Here is a 26,475-nt window from a genome sequence, read left to right on the forward strand (position 1 = left end):
AAGTAAAACTGTCCTGGTCCTTGCCTTCCATGTTCCCCATCAGTGCTGGCAAACTTCAGCAGCAGAAGTGAGGAGAGGCCAGCCTTTCCTGCCTTGAGCACATCTCCTGTGGCTGATGCTGAGTTTGGGTCTGGAAGTGGAGGATTCCTGTTCTGCCAGGCAGCAGGGCCCTCTCTGTACCTGTATTTTTTGAATTTCTTTGGGATGATAATGTTTCCTACAGCATGGTGGGCCACAAACTGTGTTTCAGTGATGCACCCAACAGCAGGATCAAAAACTGCTTGGAGCAGCAGCAAACCCAGATGTTCCCAAAGAGCCACAGGAATTGTTACCTGCCTTTCCCATCCATGGCCAGGGCATCTCACTGTCAGGCTGTGCCAAAAACTCTGGGATCTCTTGTGTTTGTGGAGCAGAATTGTTCCAGGGGCACAAACCCCTGAGAGCTGAGGTCAGTGCTGGGGGAGGAAACCAGGAGATTTCAAAAAATTTCAGGAAAAGACTCTTGGAATTCCAACCTTGCTTGCTAAGCAAGACCTCAGGGGTCAGACCCAGCTCTTGGTGACTCTGCCACAAAATCTGAGTGAAACTGGGAGAATCAGCCAAGGCCACTCCAGGCTGGAGAGCGACGTCCGAATTCCCATCGTGTAAATGGCAGCAGAATCACCCCTCCTGTCCCCAAAGCTGCTCTCCACCCCCCTCCCATATCTCTTTTGGAATATTTATGTTGGATTGTCCCATGATTTACCCTGGAAACCCCTGAGCTGCCTCTCTCTCCCAGAAACACGCAGTCTCAGCAGCTGGCAGTCAGGATTCCAGGATGCATCCTGGAAATCACAGAGCTGGGAGAGCAGGCACGAGAGCTGCAGAGGGCAATGACCCAGGCCTGGCTTTTCCAAAGCACTTTTGGGGGTGTTGCAGGATTTGGGATGTCCCAAATGGGCAGGAGGAGAGGAGAATGGAGCAGGGGTTGTGCCCCCAGATCCACTCACAGCATCCTGGGCAACCACAGCCCCCCGTGTCTGCCCCTCTGGGGGTGTGACACAGCCAAGAGGGAATTTTTCTGGTGGACTTTCATTTTTGCAGGGAAATTCCAAAGGGCTGAAATAACAGAGCAGAGAAAGCCTCCTGGGCTCTGGAGGAGGAGGAAATGGGGGATTGTGCAGTGCAGGGGTCAGGGCTTGGAGCAGTGGGAGAGAGCCAAGTTCAAGACCTCCTACCTTGGGGACCCAGTTTGAGGGTGACTCTGGGGTTTTCATGGCAAATCCTGGAATCTTTTACCAACTGAGAAGAGTGGGAAAAATCAGCATTTCCCCCAGCTGATGTGAGGGGTGGCTGTGCTGCTGTGCTGTCCCTGAGCTCAGACAAGCAGGGCTCCTCACCAGCATCAAGGGCTGAATTACTTACACCTCATGGCAGTGCTGGTGATTTCCCTGGGACTATTTTGCAGAGCCAGCTCCTTTTTCACTTATGGGAATACCCAAGCACACCTTGACAGACTCAGCGGGAACGGAGCAGGGATGGACCAGAACATCCCTGAGCGGAGCCAGTGCCACACCAGTGTGTGGGACAGCACGGGGAGGACCCTGGGGTGTCCCCAAGGCCACGGCCAGGTCCCCATGGCCAGCCTGGCAGGAGGATGGAGCCCTTTCCCCCCAGCCCTGTGCTATTTACTGCTTGCTGTGCATCCTGGCCTCGGGGCACGGAGACTGCGAAGCCATTTGAGAGTGTGGTGATGAACATCTCGCCTGACCTACTTACAGCCCGGGCCCTGGGACCTTCTGGAATTCATCCTCTCACACACACAACGTGTGATTTTAGGGCAGCAGAAATCCCTGCTGGATGGGGATGAGGGCCCAGCCTCTGCCGGAACCGCCGTGGCTGCCTCGGAGCAGATATCAATGCACGGGCTCCATTAGCAACTCTGATTGCCACTGATATGCTTCTCATTAGATCCCAGGCCTCACACATCATGATTTCATTTACAAGATGGTTTTTGTTTTCCCTTCTCTTAATTTGTCTCCCCACCCTGCTCAAAAAAAAAAATGAATCTCATTAAAAACGTCACAATTGAGAGCAAATCGTGCCTTAATCCAACCTGCCGGGGAAGCCAATCACCCTGGAAAAAATCCTCTTGAAGTCTCCATGCAGGGGCAGGCAGAGGGGGAGAATAATAAAAAGACATCAAATTAGGAGGTGCTGAGGCTTGTTTGAGCAGAGAGGAAGGGACTGTGGCTGCTGACAGGATAGTAATGCAAATCCCCTTTGGAGCACCCAGAGAATCAACCTAAATGGATTAATGTTGAGGACAGAGAAGAAATTACTTTAGTTGTTTCCCTAATTCGATTCAATTTATTTTTATACGGCATTTCCATAGCGAGCATCTCGCAGCTGCGTCACTCAGAAGAGGAATAATACAGAAAGGCTCTTCTGGCAGGAGTGCTCAGCAGAACAGGCAGCACAGCAGAGGAAGGAATATGAGTGCTGGCCTTGAGGATTTGATTTGCCAAATCATCAGGAAATCACATGCCTTTTTTGTTGTTTTTTTTTTTTTCCCTCTCTCTTTGTTTGTTCCCAATTTTACTAATTTCCCCAGGCTTTCCTCAAACCATCTCCATAAATACCGAGGCTGATTCCAGCCTCACACTGCTTTTATAGCACTGTAACTCTGAGCTCACACTGCTTTTACACTGGTGCAGCTCCACTTATTTCAACTGAGTAAATTCCTGATTTATGTTTGTGGAAACAACAGCAGAAATAAGCCCATGGTTTTCCCTGGAGCAATGCCTGGCTCACACCGGGGTGGGGAAGAGGAAGATCAGGTCCCTTGCAATGCAAATGATGGAGAAAACTGACATTAAATTACTCCTGGACTCCAACTTTCAAAAAGACTTTTATAAAATGTTCAGTATTGCCAAAATTAAAAATCATCTGCAAGGGAGGGCTGGACATGTGGTTGATGGAGGGTGGGTAACTGTTCCTCTCTACTTTTTTGGGGAAAATCAGCACCTCTTCCTCACTCCAATTTCACTCATTTGTGCACAAGCTCTTCCTTGGTCTGTCCACCAAGAGCCCGGTGCTTTGGATTCAATTGAAATGTGGCCATCCTGTTAGCTTTAAAATATTTAAATGTAATCCTGGGGAATGCAATCCCTTTGGAGAGGGGTGGGAGAGGTCAGCCTGCAGCCCCACACCCCTCGTTAGTGCCAGCACAGTGGGGCCCTCTGCAAAGCCCTGCTAAAAGAACTCTAATTAATTTATTTTTTAAGGCTACACACCAGGGAGCTGATCAATGCTTCGCCCTGAGGTCTGCTGTGTTTGGAGCACATATCACTGCCTTGATTTATTCCCTGTGATGTGGAGGGATGGAGCCAGCAGCCCAATTCCTCCCTCCCAGGCTGCTCCTGCCCCTGACAGGTGCAGCATCCTTTGAGCAGCACCTCATCCCTGGTGGAGGCTCCCTTCCAAAGCAGCTCCCTGGATGGACACCAGGCATTTCTGGGGGTGATCTGGGTCCCTGAATCCCCCCCAGACCCTGCTGGGTGAGACCAGGCTGTGGCATCCAAGGGACCCTGAGCTGGGCTGCCCACCCTGGCAAGTGTCACCCTCCCTTGGTTCTGCTCACAGGGGAAATCCAGAGGCTGGTGTAATTTATGGATGTGGCAGCCAGTGGTTTGTCATGGATTTAAGGAGTTTTCCCCTCTGTTTTTGCTCCAGGGGCAGAGATGGGGAGATCAAGGCAGGCTGGCAGCGAGCAGGGAAGCGACCTTTGCTGCTTTGGAAGTGATGGGAGGACATCTTCACTCAGATGTGGGGCTGGTTTTGTGGCCAGGGGTCCCTCAGCTCCCACCAGCCCCTGTGCTGGCCCTGAGGAGCTTTTGGAGGGGTGTGGTGGCCAAAAAGCAAATCCCTTGGGGCCAGGGGTGTCACCCCCAGCTCTCCTGTGCTCCAGCCCAGGTAAACCCTGAGGTACAGGGAAGGTTCAGGGTGCCTTTATCCACCCTCCTGCTGCTGCTCCAGTCCTCCAGCAGACCCCTGGCTGGGCAGGCTCTGGGTGTGGAAGGCCAGGAAGGGAAAGGAAGAGGATTCAGATGCTTCACTCCCATCTCTGAGTGCCAGAACCCCCCTTGGCAGGCCCAGCGAGCGTAACTCAGTGTGGCTGCATTGTTTTTGCAGGGCTGTGCTGATTTATTCTGGCTGAGGACCCTTTGCCACGATCCAGACTTCACACCCAGAGTGGCACCACTCCCCTGAGCCCCTCTCTCGCTGCTTTCTGCCTTTTTCCTGCTCTGTGCTCTCAGAGGAAGCACCAACAGGACCCTCCCAGGCCTCTGCAGGGACCCTCTGCCCTCCCCAGCCAGCCCCAGGGGGATGAGATGCTACAACCTGACATCAGCAGAGTAAAATATGGCCCTGGCAGTAATCTGAGAGAATGTGATGGTAATTTGGGGTGGGGGGAGGAGAGGAGGAGGCATTGAAAAAAGGAGGCATTGAAAGTACACTTCCTTTCAGTGCATTGCTGGGAAGACCATTAGGAAAACCACTAGATTATTTTTCACATTCTTCAGTGCAAAACTACTGCATTTTATGACCACTATCAATAACAGCTATCATATTACTAATGCTACAGTTGCCACATATATAATATTTAAATCACATTTGTGGCTGACAGAGACCTATGGATATTCTCCATCCCAACAGGCTATTACAGTTCATATCATGTCTGTCATATAAATATTATGAATCATTTCCCACTATCTTTATGGGGGCTACATTGACATCATCAAAAAGGCTCTGGGTACTGCTGGATACTGCATATTTATATACACCTTATGTATATGTATGTGAATGGAGGGAGATTTATACCACAATCACAGGTAATAAATGCCCATGATAAAGCATATTATCTTCACACTTCATTTGCAAAGTGTTTTGTATGCAGGGACCAGGGGAAGGCCAGCAGAGGAGCTGTGGCTGAGTGACTGAGTCACATCCTCAAAAGCCCTGGTGTGAATCAGGTGGTGTCTGTGCCACGCTGAGCAGGCTGGGCTGAGCTCCAGCTGCTGCCCTGGCACTGCCTGGGCTCCTGGGCTCCCACCAGTGAGGGTTTGGCTGCCCTGGCACTGGCAGGATGGGAGATGCTCTGTGGATCTCTGCCTGGGCTCCTGGGCTCCCACCAGTGAGGGTCTGGCTGCCCTGGCACTGCCAGGATGGGAGATGCTCTGTGAATCTCTGCCTGGGCTCCTGGGCTCCCACCAGTGAGGGTTTGGCTGCCCTGGCACTGCCAGGATGGGAGATGCTCTGTGGATCTCACAGCTCGTGTGCTGAGTTTCATCTTCCATCCCTTAATGCTTTCTTTGCTGGCTTCTTTGGCAGCCAGGCTCCAGCCTGGGTGATGAGCTGGAATAAAGAGATCTCCAGGTGTTAAAAAAGGCAGGAGTAGACTCTCCATTTGTCAAATCATTTTGCAAAGCAGTTCATTAAACCACTGTCCCTGCAAGCCAGGTGAGACATGCCAAACCCAATCCACCAGAAAAGCACGAGGAGAGGATGAAACCTCCCTTAGGATTATTCAAGCTGGATCCAGACCAGAGCCCAGGTGCCCTGAGACCTTTTCCCCAAACCTGTTTTAAGAGCCTGAACACTCTATTAGCACTTGTTCCATATGCAGAGACAGACAAGAACAAATGCAGCCTCGTGGCTTGGAGTTTGGAGGTCTCTGACAATGTTTCATGTCCAGTTCTGCCTGTGCAAGAGGGGATTTGATCTGAGCAGCCCCCAAAAGAGGGGAGAATGCAGCAACTCTGCCTGTCCTCAGCGTGGGAATGAGGCCCTCCAGCAGATCAAATAAATCATGTGCATCTCACTTCATAAACAAACAGCAGCAGCCTGTGAAATGCTGCTGGGAAACAAAAGCAGGCAGCTGGAGGCTGCAGCCCTGACACCAGTGGCTCGTCCTGGAGCTTTGCTGCTTGGTGCCTGCAGTGCCTCCCCCAGGAGCAGGAGCCCCCTCAGCAGCTGGGAGGGTTTGGGTTTGGATGTGGCTGAGGGATGCTGAGGGTCTTGGCAGGGCTCTGTTCAGGGATTAGCTCCACTTTCAGGCTCCTGAGCCTCTGACCTGTCCCCCAAAGTCTTCTTGTGTCTTTTCCTCCTTCCTAGTGGGAAGAAAAGCAAGTTGGGAGCTCCTCTTGCCCTGAGAGCACGAGGTAGGTGCTGTCCTGAAGAGCTACAGACCCAGCAGGAAATTGCACAGTGCAGGGGCTTTTCTCCTCTAATTCTGCTAGGACACACAGGGAGTACAGGTCCTGGTCCTGGAACCTGCAGTGGCTTTGTGAGAGCAGCTTCCTGGAGGTGAGGACAAGCCTGGGAAGGTCCCACAAGCTCTGCATGAGTGGAAGGAGTCTCTCCTTGGGTTTGGCTCTCAGGTCACTGGAGCCCCACACTGCCTGCCCAGGGAGGGATTCTGGCCACAAGCCCCAGGCCAGTGGCCACAGCCACCCTTGCTCCCACATCTGGCACCTCTGGCCACCTGTCACAGCCTCCATGTGCAGCGAGAGATGGACCCCAGACACAGCCCATGAGCTCCTTCTATTCTCTCTCACTCCAATATTGCATTTATTCTTTTGTTAATTTGTAACAAAATGCAGCCAGGCAGGAAAATAGATTTAATTTTTTTTCTAACTGTGCAGGAGGGTATAAAACAGTAGGGGAAGCACAGCAGGTTTTGCTTTTGTGTGCCCTGTCAGATAATTCAGGGTTATGGACAAGAAAATCTGGAACCACTTAGGAAAAAATCACAGAGGCTGTGATTTCCAAATTCACTCCCTGGGCCCAAGTGCCCAGTTCTGAATGTGGTCCCAGCTCCCAAAACATCTCAGTGCCTGAGGCCCACGAGCACCTGGATCCCTCTGCCCCAAAGGGATGGCAATGGGGTGGGAGTGTGGATGGAAGGAGAAGTCTTTGCCTGATTGATTTATCCGATAAACACAGCATCCATCCCTCCCTGAGGCCAGGCACCCCTAAACAATCCCATTTTATCAGCCTGCCTTCCCCAGGAGCTGAAGGGTGTTGGCATCACCCAAGGGTGCAGAGGGCAGGAGCAGCACTTTGCCAAGCCAGCTCTCCCAGCCCGCACAGGACCTTCGAGCATCCCTGCACCAACCAGATGTACAAGGCAAGGAGCTGCCAAAATTACCTGAATGTGCCCCCCCATGATGATTGAAGTCCTTGCTGGGAAGTGCCAGGCTGAAGGTGAGCACAGCATTAGGCAGCTTATTAAATTAATAGTGCATTAAAGAACTCAGGGGAGGTGGAAGGGAGGGGAAAGGGAAAGAGAAGGTTTGTAACATCACAGAAATATCCTGGCTCACCTTCTGGCATCTTCAAGAGACTGGAAATGTGGGACTGCATCCAGCTGCCTTCTCTGGGGCAAAATTCCTTTGGCTTCTGTGGGAGGTTTTACTCAAATAAGGAGTGCAGGATCAGACCTGTTATTGTCACTGCAATTAACATTTAGATCCACATCTAACATGAACTGTTACAGCCTGGTTAGGGAGAAATTTAATTTGCTCTAAACAGCTTGATGGGAGAGGAGCATGAAATGTCCTGGTTATGGTAATTTCATGTCTTGGGAGTCTGCAAAGGTGGATTTGCAGCCCTGGCTCTGGTAACCCTGGGAGCTGAGCCTGCTTTGGGATGGGGCTTTGGGGCCACATCCCCACCCCTGTGCTGGGGATGGACACACTCAAAGCCCCAAAGGCCTGGGGACACAGCGGGGTGGGGACAGGCAGGTGAGAGCCCAGCTCTGCCCCGAGCTGTGTTTGCCCTTATCAGACTCATGAGCTTTAGTTTGTCTATTAGGAAACCCATTTCTACCTTTGAGCTGTCAGTCTGTACACAGATATCCACGAAATCTGTGATTTTTGCACTCTTAGAGACTTTGAACCTGCTTTTTCTGACAACCCCCAACTTTCCTTTATTTCCTCACTTATTTCCTTTTTTTCCCCTTTTCTCCCAGGAGTTGATGTAACTCACTCTTAAAAACTGACTTGGAGATGAAACTTGGCATTTAAGGTCCCAGCCCGGGAGCAAATGAAGTTACCAGTTATAAACACACACCAAAATCTGTTTGGACACGCTGAAATTACAGGAGCAGAGGATTAAAAGGATCCAGGACGCTTTATTTAGTTTCAACTTCAGCAGCTCCACCTGAGTGTCAGTTTGCAGCCACATGCCTGACACAAGACTGGTCCTTTTTGCTGTTTTGGTTCTTCAGGTGGGTTGCAGTGGATCTGGAATTTTTATTCTAAAGGAAATGGATGGGTCCCAGGTCCCAAGCTGGGATCCTGGGGTGTTGCCAGCTGTGTACCCCTCATCCAACCATCCCCATGTGGTTCTGCCCTGCAGGAAAGCCAGGGTCTTGTGTTCTCCTACAAACAGAAGAGTTGTAGGAGAAATCCAGGTGTTGGGGGCCTTTCCTGTGTGGCTTGGGATCCCACAGTGACAGGCAGGAGATGGAGTGATAAGAGGATACACCGATGGCAGATAAGAGGCCTCGCTTTTCCAGGAGGAGCAGCTCACCCACCGATATTTCTGGCACGAGACGCTTGGCCAATTAAAGAATAAACCAGGGCAGATAAGGCTGGGGAGCACTCCACGGCTCTGCCACACAGGGAGAACATCTGGGACACCCCAGATTGTCCCAGCTACCCTGGTACACTCACTGCAGGAAGGCTGGCTCTGCTCTGGGAGCTACCTGTGCCAGCAGCAGCTGTCCCTGGTGTCACTGCAGCCTCTCGGAGCGCCCAGCCCGGCTCCCCAGCGTGTGTGAGAGCAGCTGCAGCGTGGCCCCAGCCTGTTTGTTATGCATGTTACCGCCGTGGAAAGCGAGGGGTCGATACCATGTTTAATATGCTTCATGCATAGCGGTGTCGCTCTGGTCCATCAAGCCGCTAATACACATTCTTACAGGGCTGAGTATCATTTATTAAACCTGGAGGCCTGCCTGGGCAGGGGGGCCGGGGCTCTGGGAGGCAGCCAGGGGTGGTACCGGCGGTGCTCGGGAGGTGAGAGTTTGCGGAGGAGCCGCGCACACACACACGGACACACACAGAGAGTTGTTTGTTGTGCCTCACGGATGGGAAATGAAATAAATCGTGCTCTGAGCGCTGCCCGGGCTGTGACAATGCCCGGGGACAGGCAGGGCTCCGGGGCTGGGCACAGCTGGCATTGCTCAGCATCACCCTGGGAACCCCCTCTGCTCCCCCTCCCACTGCAGCGCTACGCACCCCTTTTTTATCCCCTCTTTTTTCTCTTTCCCTCTTCTTTCCTCACTTCTTTTCCCTTCCTGCTCTTTCCCATCTTTTTTTCCTCTCCTTTTCCTTCTCTTTACCCTCGCTTATTTCCCTTCTATTTCTGCTCTCTTTTCCCTCTCTCGTCTTCCTCTCCTTTCCCTTCTTCCCACTCTCATCTCCCCCCGTCTCTAATTTCCCCTTCTCACCACCTCTTTTTCCCCTTTTTTTCCCTCCTCCCTTTTATTTTATCCTTTCCCCATCTCTAATTTCCCCTTCTCACCACCTCTTTTTTTTCCCCTCCTCCCTTTTATTTTATCCTTTCCCCATCTCTAATTTCCCCTTCTCACCACCTCTTTTTTTTCCCCTCCTCCCTTTTATTTTATCCTTTCCCCATCTCTAATTTCCCCTTCTCACCACCTCTTTTCCCCCCCTTTTTTCCCTCCTCCCTTTTATTTTATCCTTTCCCCCCTCTCTCCCCACTCTATTTTCCTCCCTTTCCCCCATCACTTTAAGAATAAAAAAACCCAACACAACCCCAAAAAAAACCTCAAAAAACCAAACAAAACCCATCTTTTTTCCTCTCCTTTTTCTTCTCTTTTCCCTCTCTTATTTCCCTTCTATTTCTGCTCTTCTTTCCTTCTCTTTCCCCTCTTTCCCTTCTTCCCACTCTCATCTTCCCCCTTCTTCCACATCTCTAATTTCCCCTTTTCACCACCTCTTTCTCCCTTCTTTTTTTTTTTTTATCCTCCCTTGTGTTTTTTCCTTCCCCCCCCCACTCCATTTCCCTCCTTTTCCCCATCACTTTAAGAAGAAAAAAAAACCAACACAACCTCAAAAAAAAAAAAAAAAAACCCAAAAAAAAAAAACCAAACAAAACCATCCAACACCACCAGCGCAGCGCTCTCCGCGGGCCGGCGGGGCGGGCGCGGGGCGGCGCTGCTCGGCTCGGCTCGGCTCGGCTCGGCTCGGCCAGGCTCGGCTCGGCTCGGCCAGGCTCGGCTCGGCCAGGCTCGGCTCGGCTCGGCCAGGCTCGGCTCGGCTCGGCTCGGCCAGGCTCGGCTCGGCCAGGCTCGGCTCGGCCAGGCTCGGCTCCCCCTGCGCGGGCCCCGGAGTTACATTGTTGGAGTTTGCCACAACTCCGCGGCCTCGGCTGCGCGGGGCCGCCGCTGCGGGGCCGCTGCGGGGCTGCAGCTTCCCCGCTGCTGCCTCCTCCTCCTCCTCCTCCTTCTCCTCCTCCTCCCTCCCTTCCTCCCTCCTCCTCCTCCTCCCCGTGGGTGTTTTTTTTTCCCCTCCCCTCCTCCCCTCTCCCCCCGCGCTGATTTCCCTCCCCTCCGCCCGCCCTGCCTGTGTGTTTTCGCCGCCGCGCTCGCCGAGCCCCTTGGCATGAGTTAAGCACCAGCCATGGACACCAAACACTTCCTGCCGCTGGGTGAGTTCTGTTCCGAGAGATTCTCCCTTCCTACCGCGGGGGGTGGGGGGTGCTTCGGGACGATAAAATCAGCGCCTGTCCTGCCGCCTTCCCCCCTCCCCCGGCTCCGCTGCCCCTTCCAGCGGCGCGCACTCAGGGCCGCCGGGCGGGGGATGCGCTCGCCCCTTCCCCGGGGAGCGCCGCGGCCGGCCCGGCCCGGCCCCTGCCCCCGGCCCCTGCCGTACACTTGGGATTTTTCTTTTGGTTCGCTGTTGTTTTTTTGGGTTTTTTTCCTTCGTGGCGCAGCCCCGGGAACGGCGGGCCCCGGCCGGGGAGCCGAGCCGAGCCGGGCCGAGCCGGGCCGGGCCGGTCGCGCAGCGGCCCCAGCGGCGCTCGGAACGGGGCAGCGGCAGCGGGCAGAGCCCCCTCCCCGCCCGGGGCCGGCTCTGCTCGGGGCTCGGCAGCGCGCAGCCTGTGATTCCCCTTCTTGCCTTTCCCCTCGGTTTATTTATTTTTTTTTCCTTTAATTTTTGACTTTTCCTCCTTTTTTATTTTTTCTCCCTTCTCCCCGCGGCATCCGGGGCGCGCAGCCGGGCAGGGGGAGGCAGCGCCCGGCCCCTCCGCTCGCATCGCCGGCTCCCAGACCCGCCGCGCTTCGGACCCTCCTGCCTTTTTGTTCTTATTTTTTACCCCCCCCTCCCCACCCTCTCCTCCTTTTAGCTGCGTTTTAAAACCTATTTCCAACCGGAGTTTGCCATCGTTTCGGTGACTGAGTCAAGTCCTGGCTTGTAAGGGCGAATGCCTCCTGCGTCTCGCTTCCAGGAGGAGAAGTGATATTGCAGAGCTCAGTGCTCGGGGTGGGGGGAAGAAAAGTTTGAGCGGAGTGGCCTGGAGCCAAGTGCGGGCTCGGGGGAGCAGGGCCGAGTGCTGCCATCCCTGTCCCCGCTCGGCCCGGGGGCTCCCAGCCTGGCCGTGCCCAGCCACACCGTCCCTCCTGGGCTTTCAATCTGTGCTCAGCCTCTCCAGCCTGCCGCTGCTGTGTTTTGATTCTTTCTTCCTCTTGTTTTTTTTTTTTTTTTCCTTTATTTATTGTGTTGTTGTTTTGTTGTTTTGGTTTTTGGGTTTTTTTTTGCTCGTTTTATTGACAAATTGCAATTTCAGTTATTCCTTTCAAAGAGCAGAATAAATACAAACAACCATCACAAGGTTTCCCTGCAAGCCCAGCCCGCTGAGAGGCTTTTCCAGGGCTGTGGTGGTCTGGGGGCTTTGGCAGGGACACCCTGGCCCTGTGGGCTGGCAGAGCTGTCGGTGGCATCTCCGTGCCCCCCAAAAATCCCATTTTCACAGTGCCCCTCGTTGTCTGGGCTGGGAGATGCTGCTGGGGCCAGAAGCATCTCACCTGCAGTGTGTTCCTGGTTCCAAATCAAAGCAGCTCCTTTTGGCTGGGTCCAGTGCAGCTTTTGGGGCTCATCCCAGCAGAAGGTGCCTCTCTTGTCCCACTGGAGTGGTTTAACCTTAGGGGGTGGCTGTTTGGGGAATTCACATTTCCTTGGATGCTCTTGTGGGAGACAATCCAAATCTCTGTTATCCGGGCAGGCTCAGGCCTCTGTGTGCGTTAACTGTGTTTTCTGTCAGTCCTGAACTCTCCTGTTATGCTGTAAATGCTAAAAAATACATTGTGTTATTAGTCAGGGTGGTTTGAGGGGGTAGGAGGGGGAGAGGCTGTGACTGCTGGCTCAAGGAAGGGTTTTCACACTGGTGCAAGTGGAATACAACTCATTTATCTGCTCATTTAGAAACGAGAAATTTAGAATTTGGAAAACAACTGATTTGTCTGCTCATTTAGGAATGAGAAATTTAGAATTTAGAAAACAACTGATTTATCTGCTCATTTAGAAATGAGAAATTTAGAATTTAGAAAATTTCGAAATTTTCACCCTGGTGCAAGTGAAAAGCAACTGATTTATCTGCTCATTTAGAAATGTGTCTGTGCCACACATTGGGCAGCATCCCCATGGAAAACAGGGCAGCCCTGCTGGGGAAGGTTAAAACTTCTCATCCTTGTCTTGGGAGAAAATCCATCTGTCTGTGGGAGCTGTTTGGGGTGTGTGGTCTGGGATTGTCTGGAGAGACTCCCAAACTTTATGTGCTGGTCTTTGGTCGCTGATAATTGAGAAAAATCCCTTTGGCTGCAAGGGCAGTGGTTGCTGCAGGATTTGGAGGGGGAGATCTTGGTCCTGCTCTGGGCAGTGCAGGCAGGCTGTGTCTAAAAGCTTGGAGCAGTTTGGAGGATGGAGGGGAGCGTGAGCTCCAACACTGAGCTCACAAGTGTGAGCTTCCCAGTGAAACCAGAGCAGGGCTGGATGAGCCTGGGGCCTCTCTAGAGTCAGCATGGTCCAAACCCCACCAGCTCCCAGCTCTGCAGGGTCCAGGGCTGTTTCACCAACCCTGTCTCGTGTCATTTTTGGGAGCTGGTGCTGGAAAAACCCAGGGGACAAAACCAGCCCAGCTTGTGGGGTTTGTTTCCCTGCACACCAGCACAGGCCTGAGCTGGGGAGCAGCAGCAGCACAGCCAAAATTCTACTCCATTACTGTGTCCCCATCAAAATCCCAGCTCAGTCTGGCCCAGCAAGGCCAACCTGGTGGTTCCTGGCCAAGTCCTGCCCGTGGTTAGACTGAGATAACCTCGCTGATGTCATGGCTGGAAGTGTGGCCAGCACTGGGCACTTTTAATAGTAGTATCTCATTTTCCTGCTCCTCTGGAGAGCTGCTGGCAGATGCCAGCCAGAGGCTCCCCATATGAGAACAGCACGTCCCTGGGCATCTCCCAGGCTGGCTGCTGTCACCTGCCTGCCATCCCAGTGCCAGCACAACCTGCAGCCTGGCACAGGGGCTGTGGCACAGGTACCTCCACAGCCCTGGAGGGGCTTGAAACCCCTCTGGATCCAGCAGATGCTGCCTTGGAGCCGTCTGCAGTTACAGTCCTGCCTTTGCTAGGCTTAGCTGGTTTAGGGCTGCCAAGTTTTTGGTCCTCTGTGTTGTCCCGGGTCTCCAGGAGGAGGAGAAAATGTAGGAAATGTAAATTGTACATTTTCTACAAAAATGTAGAAAAATGTAGAAAAATGTAGAAAATGTAGAAAAAGTCTGTGGTGGGGTGCATGGGCTGAGGTGAGGCTTTCACAGGACACTGATGTGCCAAGCAAGGACTCGTTTCTTCAGGTGGCTGCTCGTTCTCTGCCTTTTACAATCCTCTCAGTGCTCTGTTTTCCCTTTGCCCATTCCCTGGGTGTCTCTGGGAAGGAAAATCGGGATGGTGAGCTCGAGGAGCTCTCCCTCAAGGCTCAGCTTGGCGGGAGAAGAAACAGTTAATGGGTGTCTGAGTGCTTCCCTCCGGAGGCCACTGCAGCAGGTTGTAACCTCCCTCTGTGTGTCCCTCTCTGTCTGTGTGTCCCTCTCCCCACCCTGCAGCCGTGCCAGGGCCAGCTGCAGCTGCTCAGGATGTGGGGTGAGGACTGGCCGTGCTGTGCTCAGGGCTGGAGCATCAGCACTTCCCAGGGAAACAGCAGAACAACCCCCTGCATGTCCAGCCAGGGTGCTTGGTGAGCATCCAGCAGGCACCTGCATCCCCTGGGCGGGGGTTTGTGTGTGGATGGGATGAGCCTGGAGAGATCCTGAGTGGAAACTTCTGGATTGAGACCTCACCATGATGCTCAGTCCTGCTCTTGGTACCGCTCAGGAAGCAGCAGCTGATGTGGCAGTGTGTGCAGGGAGGGGAACTGAGGGATGTGGGAAGCATCTGAGCATCCTGAGAATCCTCTGCCCCACATCTGGTTGGCTCCATGGGGCTGGAGCAGGAGGTGAAGTCTGGTTTGTCCTGGTCTCTCTTGTAGGGCTCAACCTCTCTCCTCATTGACACATGCAAAACAAGCTGGGAAGGGATTTTTGCCCTTTTCCAGAATCTGGGTTCTGGCAGTGAAATTAATCAGAGTGTCCCTGAGTTTATTCCACATCGTCCTGCTGGGTTGGAGGGAGCGTTTGTGTTTCTCAAATTTAGGGTATTTTATTTATTTAAAAGAGAGCGGGGGAGAAAGCCACAGAATTTGAGTTATTCATTGCAAATATTATTATTGGCACTTTGCTCCTGTTGAGGGGGAAAAAAAAAAAAACAACAAGGGGGGAATCAAAACATTTCACTGGAAAATACACCCTGGCTTTGTCCCACCCACATCTTCAAGGCAAAAATAAATATTTATTAAGAAATGGGTTAAAAACCTTTTTGTTGAGTATTGTTTTCTGGGAGCAGGGGTGGGTTGCCATATGCCAGAGCCCTGCCACTGGGCTGAATTTTGGATTTTTTAGGGTTTTTTGCAGGATGGTTAAGGAGAGAAACAAACAGAGGAGCTGTGGGTGCTGCAGGGCTTTGGGGTGTGCTCTGGTCCTGCCTTGTCTGTGGGCTCCGTGTTCCTCTGAGCATCCTGCTGCCTTTTCCTGGGGATTGTGTGTGCTCAGAGTATTCCCTGAGGCTCCCAGCTGCCTGAAATCCCCAAATCATTCCTGCTATAAATAACCCAGCAGTGAGACAGCAAGAGCTGGTGGCCCTTGGCAAGGGATTGAGCAGGGGTGTGCTGATGGTGAGGGGTCCCATAGCCTGGGATCCCTCAAAGCCCTGCTGGCCAAGTGCTGCAGGGACCTTCCTTGTGAGCTGGGCAACCTAATTGGGCTCTAATTAATCCTTCCCTGGCTCTGATCTCCTGTGGGGAGGGAAGAAACTGGGGCTCTTCTCGCTCTGACCTGTGCTGTGGAGGGATCTGGGCATTTCAGAGGGGTGCTGGGGGATGTGGAAGGATGTGGGCACTCAGGAGGGATGCTCAGAAGTGTCAGGGATGCTCAGAAGTGTCAGGGATGCTCAGAAGTGTGGAGGGATGCCCAGCACTTGAGGGACGCTCAGTCTGCACGGGATCCATCCCAGAACTTCCCTAATTGCTCCCTAAAAGGCCCAGGTGGGCTCTTGGAGTCAGCAGAGCTACAAAGCAAGAGGGGAGGCAGCCTGGGTGGTTTTATTTTAATTGATTTTGTCAGGAGTTGCTGTATTTTATTACATTTAAAGACTAGAGTCTGGAATAACTTTGAACGTTTGACACGCACACAAAAAGCAGCTTTCTGACATTTTCCTCTTTGCTTGTCTTTTATTTTATTTCTCCCCTCTCCTCCTCCTCAAAGGGAAGCGTGTGCCTGGAGGGAGGACAGAGGAGGAGGAGGGAGGAGCAGTTGTGTCTCTCCAAAGGCTGCTCCAACATCAAGGCAGCGCGAAGCAGATGAAATAATATCGCAAATAAGGATTTAAAAAACCCTACAGAAGGATCCCCACACATGCCAGCCAGCTCAAACTGCCAGAAGATTTTCAGACAGAAGCAATTTAGCCTGGGAAAATGCTCTATTGTCGAGATGGAAACTGGCTGTGAGAACTTGCCTTTTCTGACAAGGTTTGGCTTAGAAAAAGCAAAGCAAAGTCAAGGAAATCAACCTGAGTTTTTATTTAGAGGGGAGGGAGCTTTTCAAAATGGAGGGTGATTTCTGAGATAAACAGGGAACAATTCCCTCGTGAGAAAGGGAAGAAAGGGCTCAAATTAAGCCCAAATGCAGCTCCTCTCCTTTGAAATTTTGTTTAACGTGGAGTTAAAAAATAATCCTGTTCAAACAGAGCATTGGTGAACACCAAATGCTTGGGCTTTTTTTTCCCCCCCTCCCCTCTCTTTCCCTTTTCTCTTACTGTGATCCACAATAAAAGTTCCAAGGCTGCACCTTGGGGCTGTGATTCTGTGCCCGTGCCAGCTCCTGCCTCTCTCTGCACATCAGCAGGGGATGGATCTTGCCTGGGGATGGATCTTGCCTCCAGAGCTCCTCACGATGCCCAAGATGAGGCAGATGCAGGGAGGGAAACTGAGGCACGGGGCAGTGTCAGAGCTGGGACCAGAGCCTGCAGCGAGGCTGTGGGGTGGCTGTGAGGGCTGAGCCAGCCCTGCAGAGCTGAGCCAGCCTGGGGTGGCAGCTCCACCGAGCTCCCCTGGGCTCTGCAGGGTCCAAAACCTCCAAACCCACTCCCCCCCAAAGCTGCTTTTTGGCCCAGGAGCAAAGGAAAGCTCCCAGGTGGGGTTTGTGGGCGAGCCAGGTGCTCCCAAAGCACAGGGCAGGGAAGGAACAGCCTCAAGAGTCAGGGAATTAATGAGGGCTGGCATCCCCTTCTGCTCCCTCCCACTGTGGTCGTTGCTCCTTCTTCCAAACCCTGGGGGATTTGATTTTTTTTGGTCAAAGACTTGGGTTTTTTGGGCCATGAGTGGAGGTTGGTGGTGTGTTTGGGTCTTGTCTGGATTTCCCTGGATCCCATCAGCTGCAGGATCACTGCAGAGCCAGGAGATAAAAGGAGCAATAGCACTATTGGGGACCAATAAAATGGTAATGGCATTCCCAGCTGGTTGTTACTTTTCATGGGCTCCTCTTTTGTGGAGGTTTGGCTTTCTTCAGCTTTACAGACTTGGGAAAAAAAGGGAAAAAAAATCCAGAGAGGGGGAGCTGAGGGAGCCTCCAGAGATTTACAGCCCCCTCAGCTCCTGGGGCAGGTCCTTTGTGCTGCCAGGGGCGGGTTAGGGAGGGATGCCCCATCTCATTCCAGAAACATTTGATTATTGTTTTTCCATTTCTGGCTGACAAGTGAGTGCTGGAGGAGAGCTGTTTTCTTTGTTTTGCTTTTATTTTTTCCCTTTGCTGTGAACTCTGTGGGCTGTGCGAGACAATTTAGTTGTGGGCAGCGCGTCTCCTACGTGCCCGTTCCGGAGTGGCAGTGAGGCAATGGCAGTGGTGAGGCAAGAGGGGAAGGAGAAGGGCAGGGGGGGAGAGCTGCCAGCCAAAATCCAGCTTGAGGCGTGGAGTTGGTAGGAAAGGGGGTGAAATTCTAGCCAAAATCCAGCTTGAGGCGTGGAGTTGGTAGGAAAGGGGGTGAAATTCCAGCCAGAATCCATCCTGAGGCACGGAGATGGCTGGAGAGGGGGAGAGCTTCCAGCCAAAATTCACCCTGAGATGTGGAGGTGGTAGGAGAGGGGGTGAAATTCCAGCCAAAATCCACCCTGAGCCATGGAGATGGCAAGGCTGGGATGGGGGAGCTGAGTGAGGGATGGTGAGGGGTGGCAGAGAAGAATTGGATGATAGAGGCAGGAGCAGAGACAGGGGCACCACATGGGGCTGGAAGAGCTGTTTGGGTGCTCCTGGGGGTGTGAAGGATGGGTGAGAGGGGTTTGCCAGTGCTGCAGCTTCCCTGCCCTGCTCCCAAAGACCTGTGTGCATGTGGGGGCTCTTGGGAAAGGGATAGCAAGGATTTTCTGTACTGGTCATCCTTACCAGACTGAACTGGGCTCCCTTCTGCCCCCAGCCCTTCTTTTTCTGCCCCATTTGTGGGAGGTGAGTGATTTCATCAGGCCAGGGGAGCTGTGGCTCTGCCTGCTGTGGAGGAGCTGTGGTCTCTGGTGCATGGAGCAGGCACTGGGTCGTGCTGGAGCACACTGTGCTGAGGAAATCCATGATCCCACACTGCATCCCATCAGTGTTGGGGCTCCTTCTGGTGACCCCTCACACCCCACAGCAGCCCTGGGGGGGATGGTTGATGGTTGAGCAGGGAATAGGGGTGTACCAAGGCTGGCACCAGGTGACAGGAGCGAGTTGAAAGCCGCTGTCTGGAGCTCGGCACCTGCGTGACCAACCCTCCCTGCTGACCTGCACTTGTTCAAGTGTGACTTTCAATTGATCATAAAAATCCAGCGTGATTCACAGCGCTCCTGCCCTGCAGCCTGCCAGGCTCTGTCTCTCTCATTCTCAGTAGCGTGAGAGAGCAGATTGCCCTCCAGTTCATCCTGCTCAGCCTTAATGGGGAGCTGCTGCTCGCTGGGGCTGCTCCCCCCACACACTCCTGGAATATATTAAACACAGTGCCTTAGCATTTTAATTTCTATTTTTTTTCCCCTCTCAAATGCATGAAGAAAACTCCTCTCCAAAGCTCAGGGTGTGGGGAGAAGGGAGGGAGGTGCAGCTCTCCCCGCGTGCGTGCGTGTGGCTCACAGACAGTGAAATTGCACCCTAGAGTTATAAAGCAATTGTCTAGCTCAGCAGCAGAATGAGCATGAAATGGTGCAGAAAGCAACTAAATAAAATTGGGTAAGGCAGATGCATGAAAATAATGACATCTCTATCCTGTAGTCAGGCGCCCTCGCTCTTCCTCGCTGATAAACTTTTATAACAGACTTTGCATTTATTTTCCTGGGAAACTCTTCCTGCCATGGAGATGTGTGTTGGTGTGGGGTGAGCCCCTGCATCCCCTCTCCTGTTTTTTGGGGCTGTACATCCCTGCCTCTCTCCCCCCTTCCCTGTCTTTCCTTGTTTTTGTTTTCAGAGCAGGATTTTTATGCTCAGTCGAACGCCACAGTGATAACCTTTGAGGCTTCATTTCCTTTTTGGTGGCCATGCCAGGCTGGGGGAGCCCTGGGAGCTGGTGGCTCTCAGGGTGGCCTCTCATGTCCCATGCAAATGGAATGAAGAGATGCTTTCCTGAGTTTTCTCCTTTTCCCTGTAAGGCTCAGGTTGTTGTGTGGGGTTTAGGACACCACAGCAGGGGTGGAACACCAGGTTGATGCACTGCCTCTGTCATCCCTTCTCCCTGGTGATGCCTGGTGACACCAGGGCCACCTGCTCCCACTCTTTATATTTATCCAACTGAATGGATTAAAATGCTCCCAGTTTGGGCCTGGAGAATTGAGTTCAGCTGTGATTCCTGCCCAGCCTTTCCCCTGGGCTCTGAGCTGCTCTCCCTGCTCCAGCAGTGCCTTGGAGTTGTTGGCCTCAGCTTCCCCATCCACTCCCAGGAAGATGATGCTTCCAACACAGCCCAATGTTTTGCTCATTTTGTGCCAGGATCCCCGTGGAGACTGGGAACAAGCAGCTCCTCTTCCCACCCAAGGGGCCCTTTAGGTGAAATTAAGGCAGTGTCCCCACTGTCCTCACGCCCTCCTGCCTCTGATGGCTTCACTGGGCGCTGCTCCACGTGCTTGTGGTGCCAGGGATGCCCTTTGTTGACAGGGTGCTGCCTGCTGTGCAATGCCTGGATGCTTTGGAGGGCTCAGCACTGAGCTGCTCACGGATTCCTTTCCTTGTCTGCAAGGAAAAACCAGCCCGGGGCTGTGCTGGAGCCTGGGGCTCACCAGGCAGCTCCTCTGCAGCAGAATCTCCATCTCTGCCTTGGATGTGTCCCTGGGGTCCCAGATTAGCTGCTCCAGTGCCTGCCCATCACACGCAGCCCAGCGTGGATCCCATGGGTGGGCTGGGGCTGCGTGCTGGCTGCTCAGCCCTGGAGCACAACAGCACAGGACACACAGAGGCATTTTCCTCTCCTCCTGCCAAACCCCAGAGCAGGAGGTTTCCCTGCAGGGATTATTCTGGCTCTGGGCAGCTGGATGCCAAAAAGCCCTGCCAGCTTTTTTTGCTGGTGTGGTTCCGCAGCACCGGAGCAGCGAGGAGGAGGAGGAGGGAAGTGCAGGCGTGCAAAAATCAGTGTGAAAGCATAAATCAGGCCAAGAGTGAAAGGTTAAAGAAATCCAGAGGAAGCAGAGCGATGTGTGTGATAGAAAGGGGTTTCCTGTACCTACAGAGGCCACCCAGGCTCCCTTCCTGCCGGGGCAAACCAAAACTTTCTGCACCCCTAAGCAAATTGTGCTTGGCTGCTTGGGCACGCTGTGAGCCAGCTGTGCCAGCCTGGGTGTTAATGCCCTGTGCTTTACAGGCTGCTCTGCCCAGCCCCTGCCATGGGATTTATTTATAGGATGCCCAGGCAGATGCTGGGAAGTGCTGCAGTCAGGAGTAGGGCTCGGAGGGCAGGATGCAGTCACCTGTGCTGCCCTAAATCCACATCCCTCCACCGCCAGCCTTGCTGGTTTTCTACACCGTGCTCCTCAGAGGGGCTCCAGGAAGAGTTAAGGCTCCTGGGACAATTACCTGCAGGCCCCTATTTAAGCACTTAGGAAGGCTTAGCTGATCCCAGCTGGAGATAGCCTGGCCCCAGGCCAGCTCAGTACCTGTTGTGTGCAAATGTGGGGCCTTTAAACAGCGGTTCAGAGCTGGGACTGGCTGGGAGCAGGACCCCCAGAGGGCAATTTGGGGTGGCTGATGCTGGCACCCCAAATTACACCCTGTTTTTAAGGTTGGGAGACACAGATTTTGTTGTCCAAGGGGTTTTTGGCAGTGTTTGGAGCTGTGTTTCGGTGGCCGTGCCCTGGTGCTTTACCTTGGAGCGTCAAGGGGCAAAACCAGCAATTCCCTTCTGGCAGGTCTGTGCCTCACCTGTGGGTCAGGTTTGTTCTGTGGAAATCAGAGGCCAGCAGGCTCCCTTGGGCTCGGGCTCTCTCTTTTCCCACTGCATTTTTCTGTCTGGGGTGGTTGAGGGGAGCTGGGCGCCGCTCCTCCGGTTGTCCCGGTGTTGAGCCATGGCAGCTGAGGCTGGGCAGGTGAGGAAAACCACGTCTGGCCAGGTTTCACAGCCTCTAGGTGTGTGCAGGAAATGTTGCAGGGCAGGGATTTCTTGCAGCAGGCCCTGGGTAGGCAGGTAGCAAACAGCAAGGTGCCCATCTGGAGCCCACGCACACGAGGGGAGGATCCTCCTCTCAAGGCACCTTCCCAAAACTCTGGGGCAGCTCAGGGGATGTGGGGCTGCTCCAGGAGTCCTCCAGGTCTCTTTCTTGGAGCAGTTCCATTTGCCCTCAGATGCTGGAAGATGCAGGAAGATGCAGCCTCACACCCTGGGGACACAGCTTGGTGGATCCCTAGGAATGGTGTTGGAGCCCCAAAGCTCTGCTCAGGGCTTTCCCAAGCAGGTAAAATTTAGGATACAGCCTTGAAAGCAGTGCCATGGAGGGTGAAGCTCATGCTGGCTCATCCCTGAGAGCAGAGAGATGCTCTCCAGTCCTGCCCAAGACCTGGGGACCCCAGACCAGCCCTTTGTAGGGAGGGCAGGACACATTGAGGTGGGAGAGTGCTGGCTAGGAAGGGGTGAGCCTGGAGCTGGGTGTAGGGATGTGCCTGCAGGGTGGGAGCAGCCGGTCCTGCCAGTTCTCCCAGGCTCTGGGAAGTCCCTCCAGCTGCAGGCCAGGATGAGGTCCCAGGTCCCTCTCTGCCACCTCTCTGCTCAGTTTTTTAAGTCTTTGAGAGCACAGGCTGTGGGAAAACACCCAGAGAGCTTGGTCCTGGCTGGGAGTAAAAACCAGCTTTGCGTGGGAAGGGAAGGCAGAGCCAGAGCACTCCTAATTCAAAGCACCTTTACAAATGAATAAGGTAGAAATGACTCTACAAGAAAAAGAAAAAAAAAAAAAAAGCCAACCCCAATGCATTGAGCTGCCCTGTAATTGTGAGTGTGGAAATCACAGGACTTGCAGTGAAGGATTGAATCCACAGCCTGATTTCCAAAGTGCAGAAAACGAGCTCCTGGTGCTGGTTTTGGGGGTCCCGTGGACTTTTGGGCAGAGGAGCTTTTGTCAGGGTGGATTTTTGTGGAGCCTTTGGCAGGATCTGGAGCTCAGCACTGATTTCATCAGGTGCCTTCAAGATTGCGTCAGCTTAACCAAGGACTGGGATTGACCTGCAGTGATTTGCTGACTTTATTACTAAGACAATGATGGGGCTGAGCTGGAGGAGAGGGGTTTTGGTGTTCTCTGCCTGGTGGGATGACTTGGAACAGCACTGCCAGTGCTTCCCCAATTTTTCAGCTCTTTTTGCTTGGAGGAGGTAAAATCCTGAATGTACCTTGAGGGTTCATTGAGGAGAAGGACTTTCCATCCCAGCTCTTGGCCCTGTCAGTAGCTGCAGAAGAAGAACATTATAAGGAGCTATTCATCATTGCAATTATTTTATTAAGAGAACACTGTGTGCTTGGGAGCTGGAAGACATGGAGCTTTGGGATGTTTTCAGCATGATAAATACGGGTTGGTTACATCACCCAGCTCTTAAAAAATGCTGTGTGTCGTCCTGGTGAGAGAGGGTTTGCAGACAACCTTGGAGAGGAGAGCCAGGTGGCTGTTCCAGCAGGGCCAGCAGTGCCACTTGCCTCTGCCTCGCCCTCAGGAGTGGGGAGAGAAATCTCTGGGCTCTGCAGGGTGGGAATTGGAGCCTGTTCTGGGCTGGACATGCTGGAATGGGCTCCTTGGGGGCAGGCACATCATTCCCACGTGAGGTGGGATAGGCACAGCGCTGCTCCGTGCGGCCTCTCACTGCCAAACCCCAAAGTGCTGCTTTTGGGGGCTGGTGTGCAGATTCCTGTGCTGTGCAGGTTTTTCAGGGGTCTCCCACCCTGGTGCCACCTGTCCCTGCTGTGCCAATGTGCTGGTGGCTGGTCCCTCTCAGGCTGGCACCTCCGGGCGCGTTATCGCGCTGGGGTAAAGTCCACCATGGGAAAATGCCTGGTGGACTTTTAACTGGAGTCCTCTGGAGAGCCCAGCTTGGAAAGCTTTAACTCTTTCATGGCAACCTCTGCTGGAAGGCAGAGAGAGACTGGAGCAGAGGATGGGCTGGGCTCAGCTCCCTGCAGCTGGTGGCCGTGCCAGGGTGGTCATGGGGACTGTGCCAGCTGCTCCTGGGGTCACCCCTGCATGTCCCCACCCCTCCTCTGGTTTTGCTGTCATAGCCTCAGCTCTTGCCTCAGCTGTGGTCTCCCAAAATGCTGCTTTGGGCATGTAGGGGCTGCTCTGGGGTTGCTGGGCTGTGTCGTGCCAGTGTCCCTGCCCTGCTCTCCCTGCTGCTGGGTGGCCTCAAAGGATGAGCCCCGTGGTGGGGAGGGGTGGGCACCACTCTGCAGCATCCTCACCTATGGGAAGCTGCATCTGGAGCTTGAAAGGGGCCTTGGCACTGCCATTTTTGCTGTCCCACACTCTGATTTTGCCTCATACTTTAGATACCTGCCTGCCTGGCGGGATTTATTTCAGCATCTTCATCGTTCTTCCATTTGCCCTTTCCCTTCCTTTTGTTTTGCAGCTTTTTTTCCCCCCTCCAAGGTGAGTCTTGTTTGCTCTGGGTGGGTCTGTGAGCCCTGAGCAGGCCCCCACTACCAGCCCAGCTGGTGACAGCAGCACAACCAAGCAGCCACCTCTATATGTCATGGGCTGATCAACCCATTCTCAGTGGGGACAGAACCAGGGCGTGCTCCAGAGGGATTTATAGAGGGAAATTCACGTGGTGTAGGATTTTTGTCCGTGGAGAGCAGCTCAGCATGGGATGGCATCGCTGGCTGTCCCTGCAGGCACAGCTCGGGGGGAAGCTCCCCATGTGCCACCAGCTGTGCCCTTCTCAGTGGAACTGATTCCAGGGTGAGAAATTCCCACTGTGGAAGCCTTTATTACCGGGCAGAACTAGGTTTGTTTTGTTTATCATCCATTTCCTTGGCTTTGGAGGCATGCCCAGAGTTCTCCAGTTTTGTGTGTGTGTGTGGATGTGTGATTTATTAGGATTCAGGGCTGGGGTTTCTTTTTTTTTTTTCTGGTTTAATTTCACTTCCTCAAACTGACAGGCCGTTTGAACAAACTTCTTTTGGATAATTTCCTCTATAGTTTTAGAGGGCCTCCTAAAAATAAAAAGAGAAAACATTGCAACATGGTCGATAATTAAAAAAACGCCGTCTGTGACCAGCCTGGGCCCTGATTTCGGCAACAGAAAGAGCTCAGAGGGTAGGAAAAAAACATGAGTTCACTTTTTTGGGTGTTTTTGACAGCACTTTAGGATGGCTGGCTTTGCTTGTTTAGCTGTGAGCTGTGATCCCAGGCACACTTGGGCATGTTCTCCCCATCCTCATGCGAGCGCTCCATTAAAAGCGCCGTGCGTGCCTAAACCCCTGCCAGCTCCCAGCTTTGGTTTCCTCTCCTCAGCTCGATCTGTTCCACAGCAGTCAGGAAGAGGGAGGAGGGAGAGGGGAGAAAAAAAAAAAACAAAAATCCATTTAAGAAACGCTGGGAAATGTAATGGGAGCCTCCAGAGAGAGAGAGAGAGAGAGAGAGAGAGAGCAGGTAGGTGAGGGCAGAGCACCTGTAGCTGCCTTGAGCTGGGTTTGCTGGCGGGTCCTGCCCGGGGTTTTTATGAGGATTTCGCAAGTGTGGGTTTCGAAATGGCTCAGAGAGGGTTTGGGCTGGGTGTCCCCGTGGTGCTGGGAGCTGCCAGGGAGCCCTGGTGGGGTCAGGCAGAGCTGGGGGCACACAGGGTCCCGGGGGGCTGCGCTGTGCCTGTCAGCACGGAGATTGAGATGAAGGAAAACTTCCTTTCCCACTGTCCCAGCTATGAAAACAAGAGAGAGAGAAATAGAGAGAGAGAGAGAAAGATTTCCCCCAGGGATCAGCAGTGACAGAAAGGCTCTCTTTTGAAAAGCAATGAGAGAAAAGAAGTGTGTCTAATCCTCACAGAGAAGAAAGGGAGAACATCCCTCTGCTGCGAGCTGGGCGGGGGCTGGAGGGACCCTGGTGTGGAGGCAGCAGCCCTGTGCTCCTGCCTGGTGCAGAGGAATCCTCTGGGCAGCAGCAGGGAGAAATTCCATTTCCTGGCATGCATTTGGGTGGGCTTAGGGGAGCTGACTGCTGTGGTGAGGCTGAGGGCTGGGGAGATGCTGCTGGCTCATCCCCACGTTGCTCAATCCCTGCACAGGAGCTCTGCTGGCTCTCCTGCGTGGGAGAGACTTGCACAGACTTTCTTTCCCCTTTTCCCCATGGCCCTGGGACTGGAGGAGGCTGGAAAGGGGAGCTGCAGCCCCGAGCTAGGAGGGATGTGTGTCCCCAGGGCAGGTATCCCAGGGACTGCTGCAATCCTGGATCCCTTTTTCCCAGTGATACGGGGCTGTGAAGCTGGCCTGACTGGCTCTAGCAGCTTCTGCCTTTCCTTTCCTGGTCCAACCCTGTCACCGTTTCTTCAGTGACAACTGCAGTGTCCAGGCTTGGCACAGGAGCTGCTCTGTCACCCTGACAGTGATGGGACAGTGGTGGTTTGGCCGCTGGTCCTGTGCTCACCACGTCTGAGCCGAGGCCACCGGGGTGCTTTTATTGCTGTTGTGGTTGATGATTTATTTCCAGCTGCATCCGCCCCGTCTTGTGACTTGATTAAAAATTAAAGCAAGCAGAGTGGGGTGGTGTGGCTGCTGTGAGCACAGGGTCCCTTCCCCGAGCCCTGTGGGGTTCCCAGCCCGTGGATTGGGACAGGCAAATCCAGGAATGGGAGGGCCAAGGTGGATGGCAGTGGAAGGACCTGTCTGGATGGAGAGGTGGGTGCTGGGGTGGGAGCCATCAGCAGGATCAGGGTCCTTTCACAGATTAAAGCTTGTGAATGTTTATTTGTATCTCCTTGAGCTGAATAATGGTAATCTCCAGCCAATAAAGTCCTCATTAGGCTGAAATTAATCCCAGCCCGTGGACTGGGACAGGGAAATCTAGGAATGGGAGGGAGAAGGTGGATGGCAGTGGAAGGACCTGTCTGGATGGAGAGGGGTGGGAGCCATCAGCAGGATCAGGATCCTTTCACGGACTCTAGAGCTTGTGAATGTTTATTTGCATCTCCTTGAGCTGAATAGTGGTAATCCCTGGCCAATAAAGTCCTCATTAGGCTGAAATTAATGAGTTTATGTTTCAAAATACAACACCACTCAAACCCACAACCCTGCGGAGGGAACTCCATCAGGAAGGGAGGGGTGGATGGGGCAGTGGTGCCAGGGAGCAGCTGGGG

At 53.3% G+C, this 26,475-nt stretch overlaps 1 protein-coding gene across 1 annotated transcript in view; it reads left to right on the plus strand.

The window, feature by feature from the left end:
* The first annotated feature begins 10,582 nt into the window (after positions 1–10,582).
* RXRA (retinoid X receptor alpha) overlaps positions 10,583–26,475 on the plus strand; it is a 108,046-nt gene continuing 92,153 nt past the window's right edge. The window contains exon 1 of the mRNA XM_071453879.1: positions 10,583–10,719. Coding sequence (XP_071309980.1) covers positions 10,692–10,719 — 28 coding nt within the window. The 5' untranslated portion in view covers positions 10,583–10,691. The remainder of the gene's footprint in view (positions 10,720–26,475) is intronic.

This window comes from Agelaius tricolor, unplaced genomic scaffold (assembly GCF_023055355.1).
Source record: "Agelaius tricolor isolate 1412-34295 unplaced genomic scaffold, bAgeTri1.0.p SCAF_38, whole genome shotgun sequence".
Taxonomy (NCBI): domain Eukaryota; kingdom Metazoa; phylum Chordata; class Aves; order Passeriformes; family Icteridae; genus Agelaius; species Agelaius tricolor.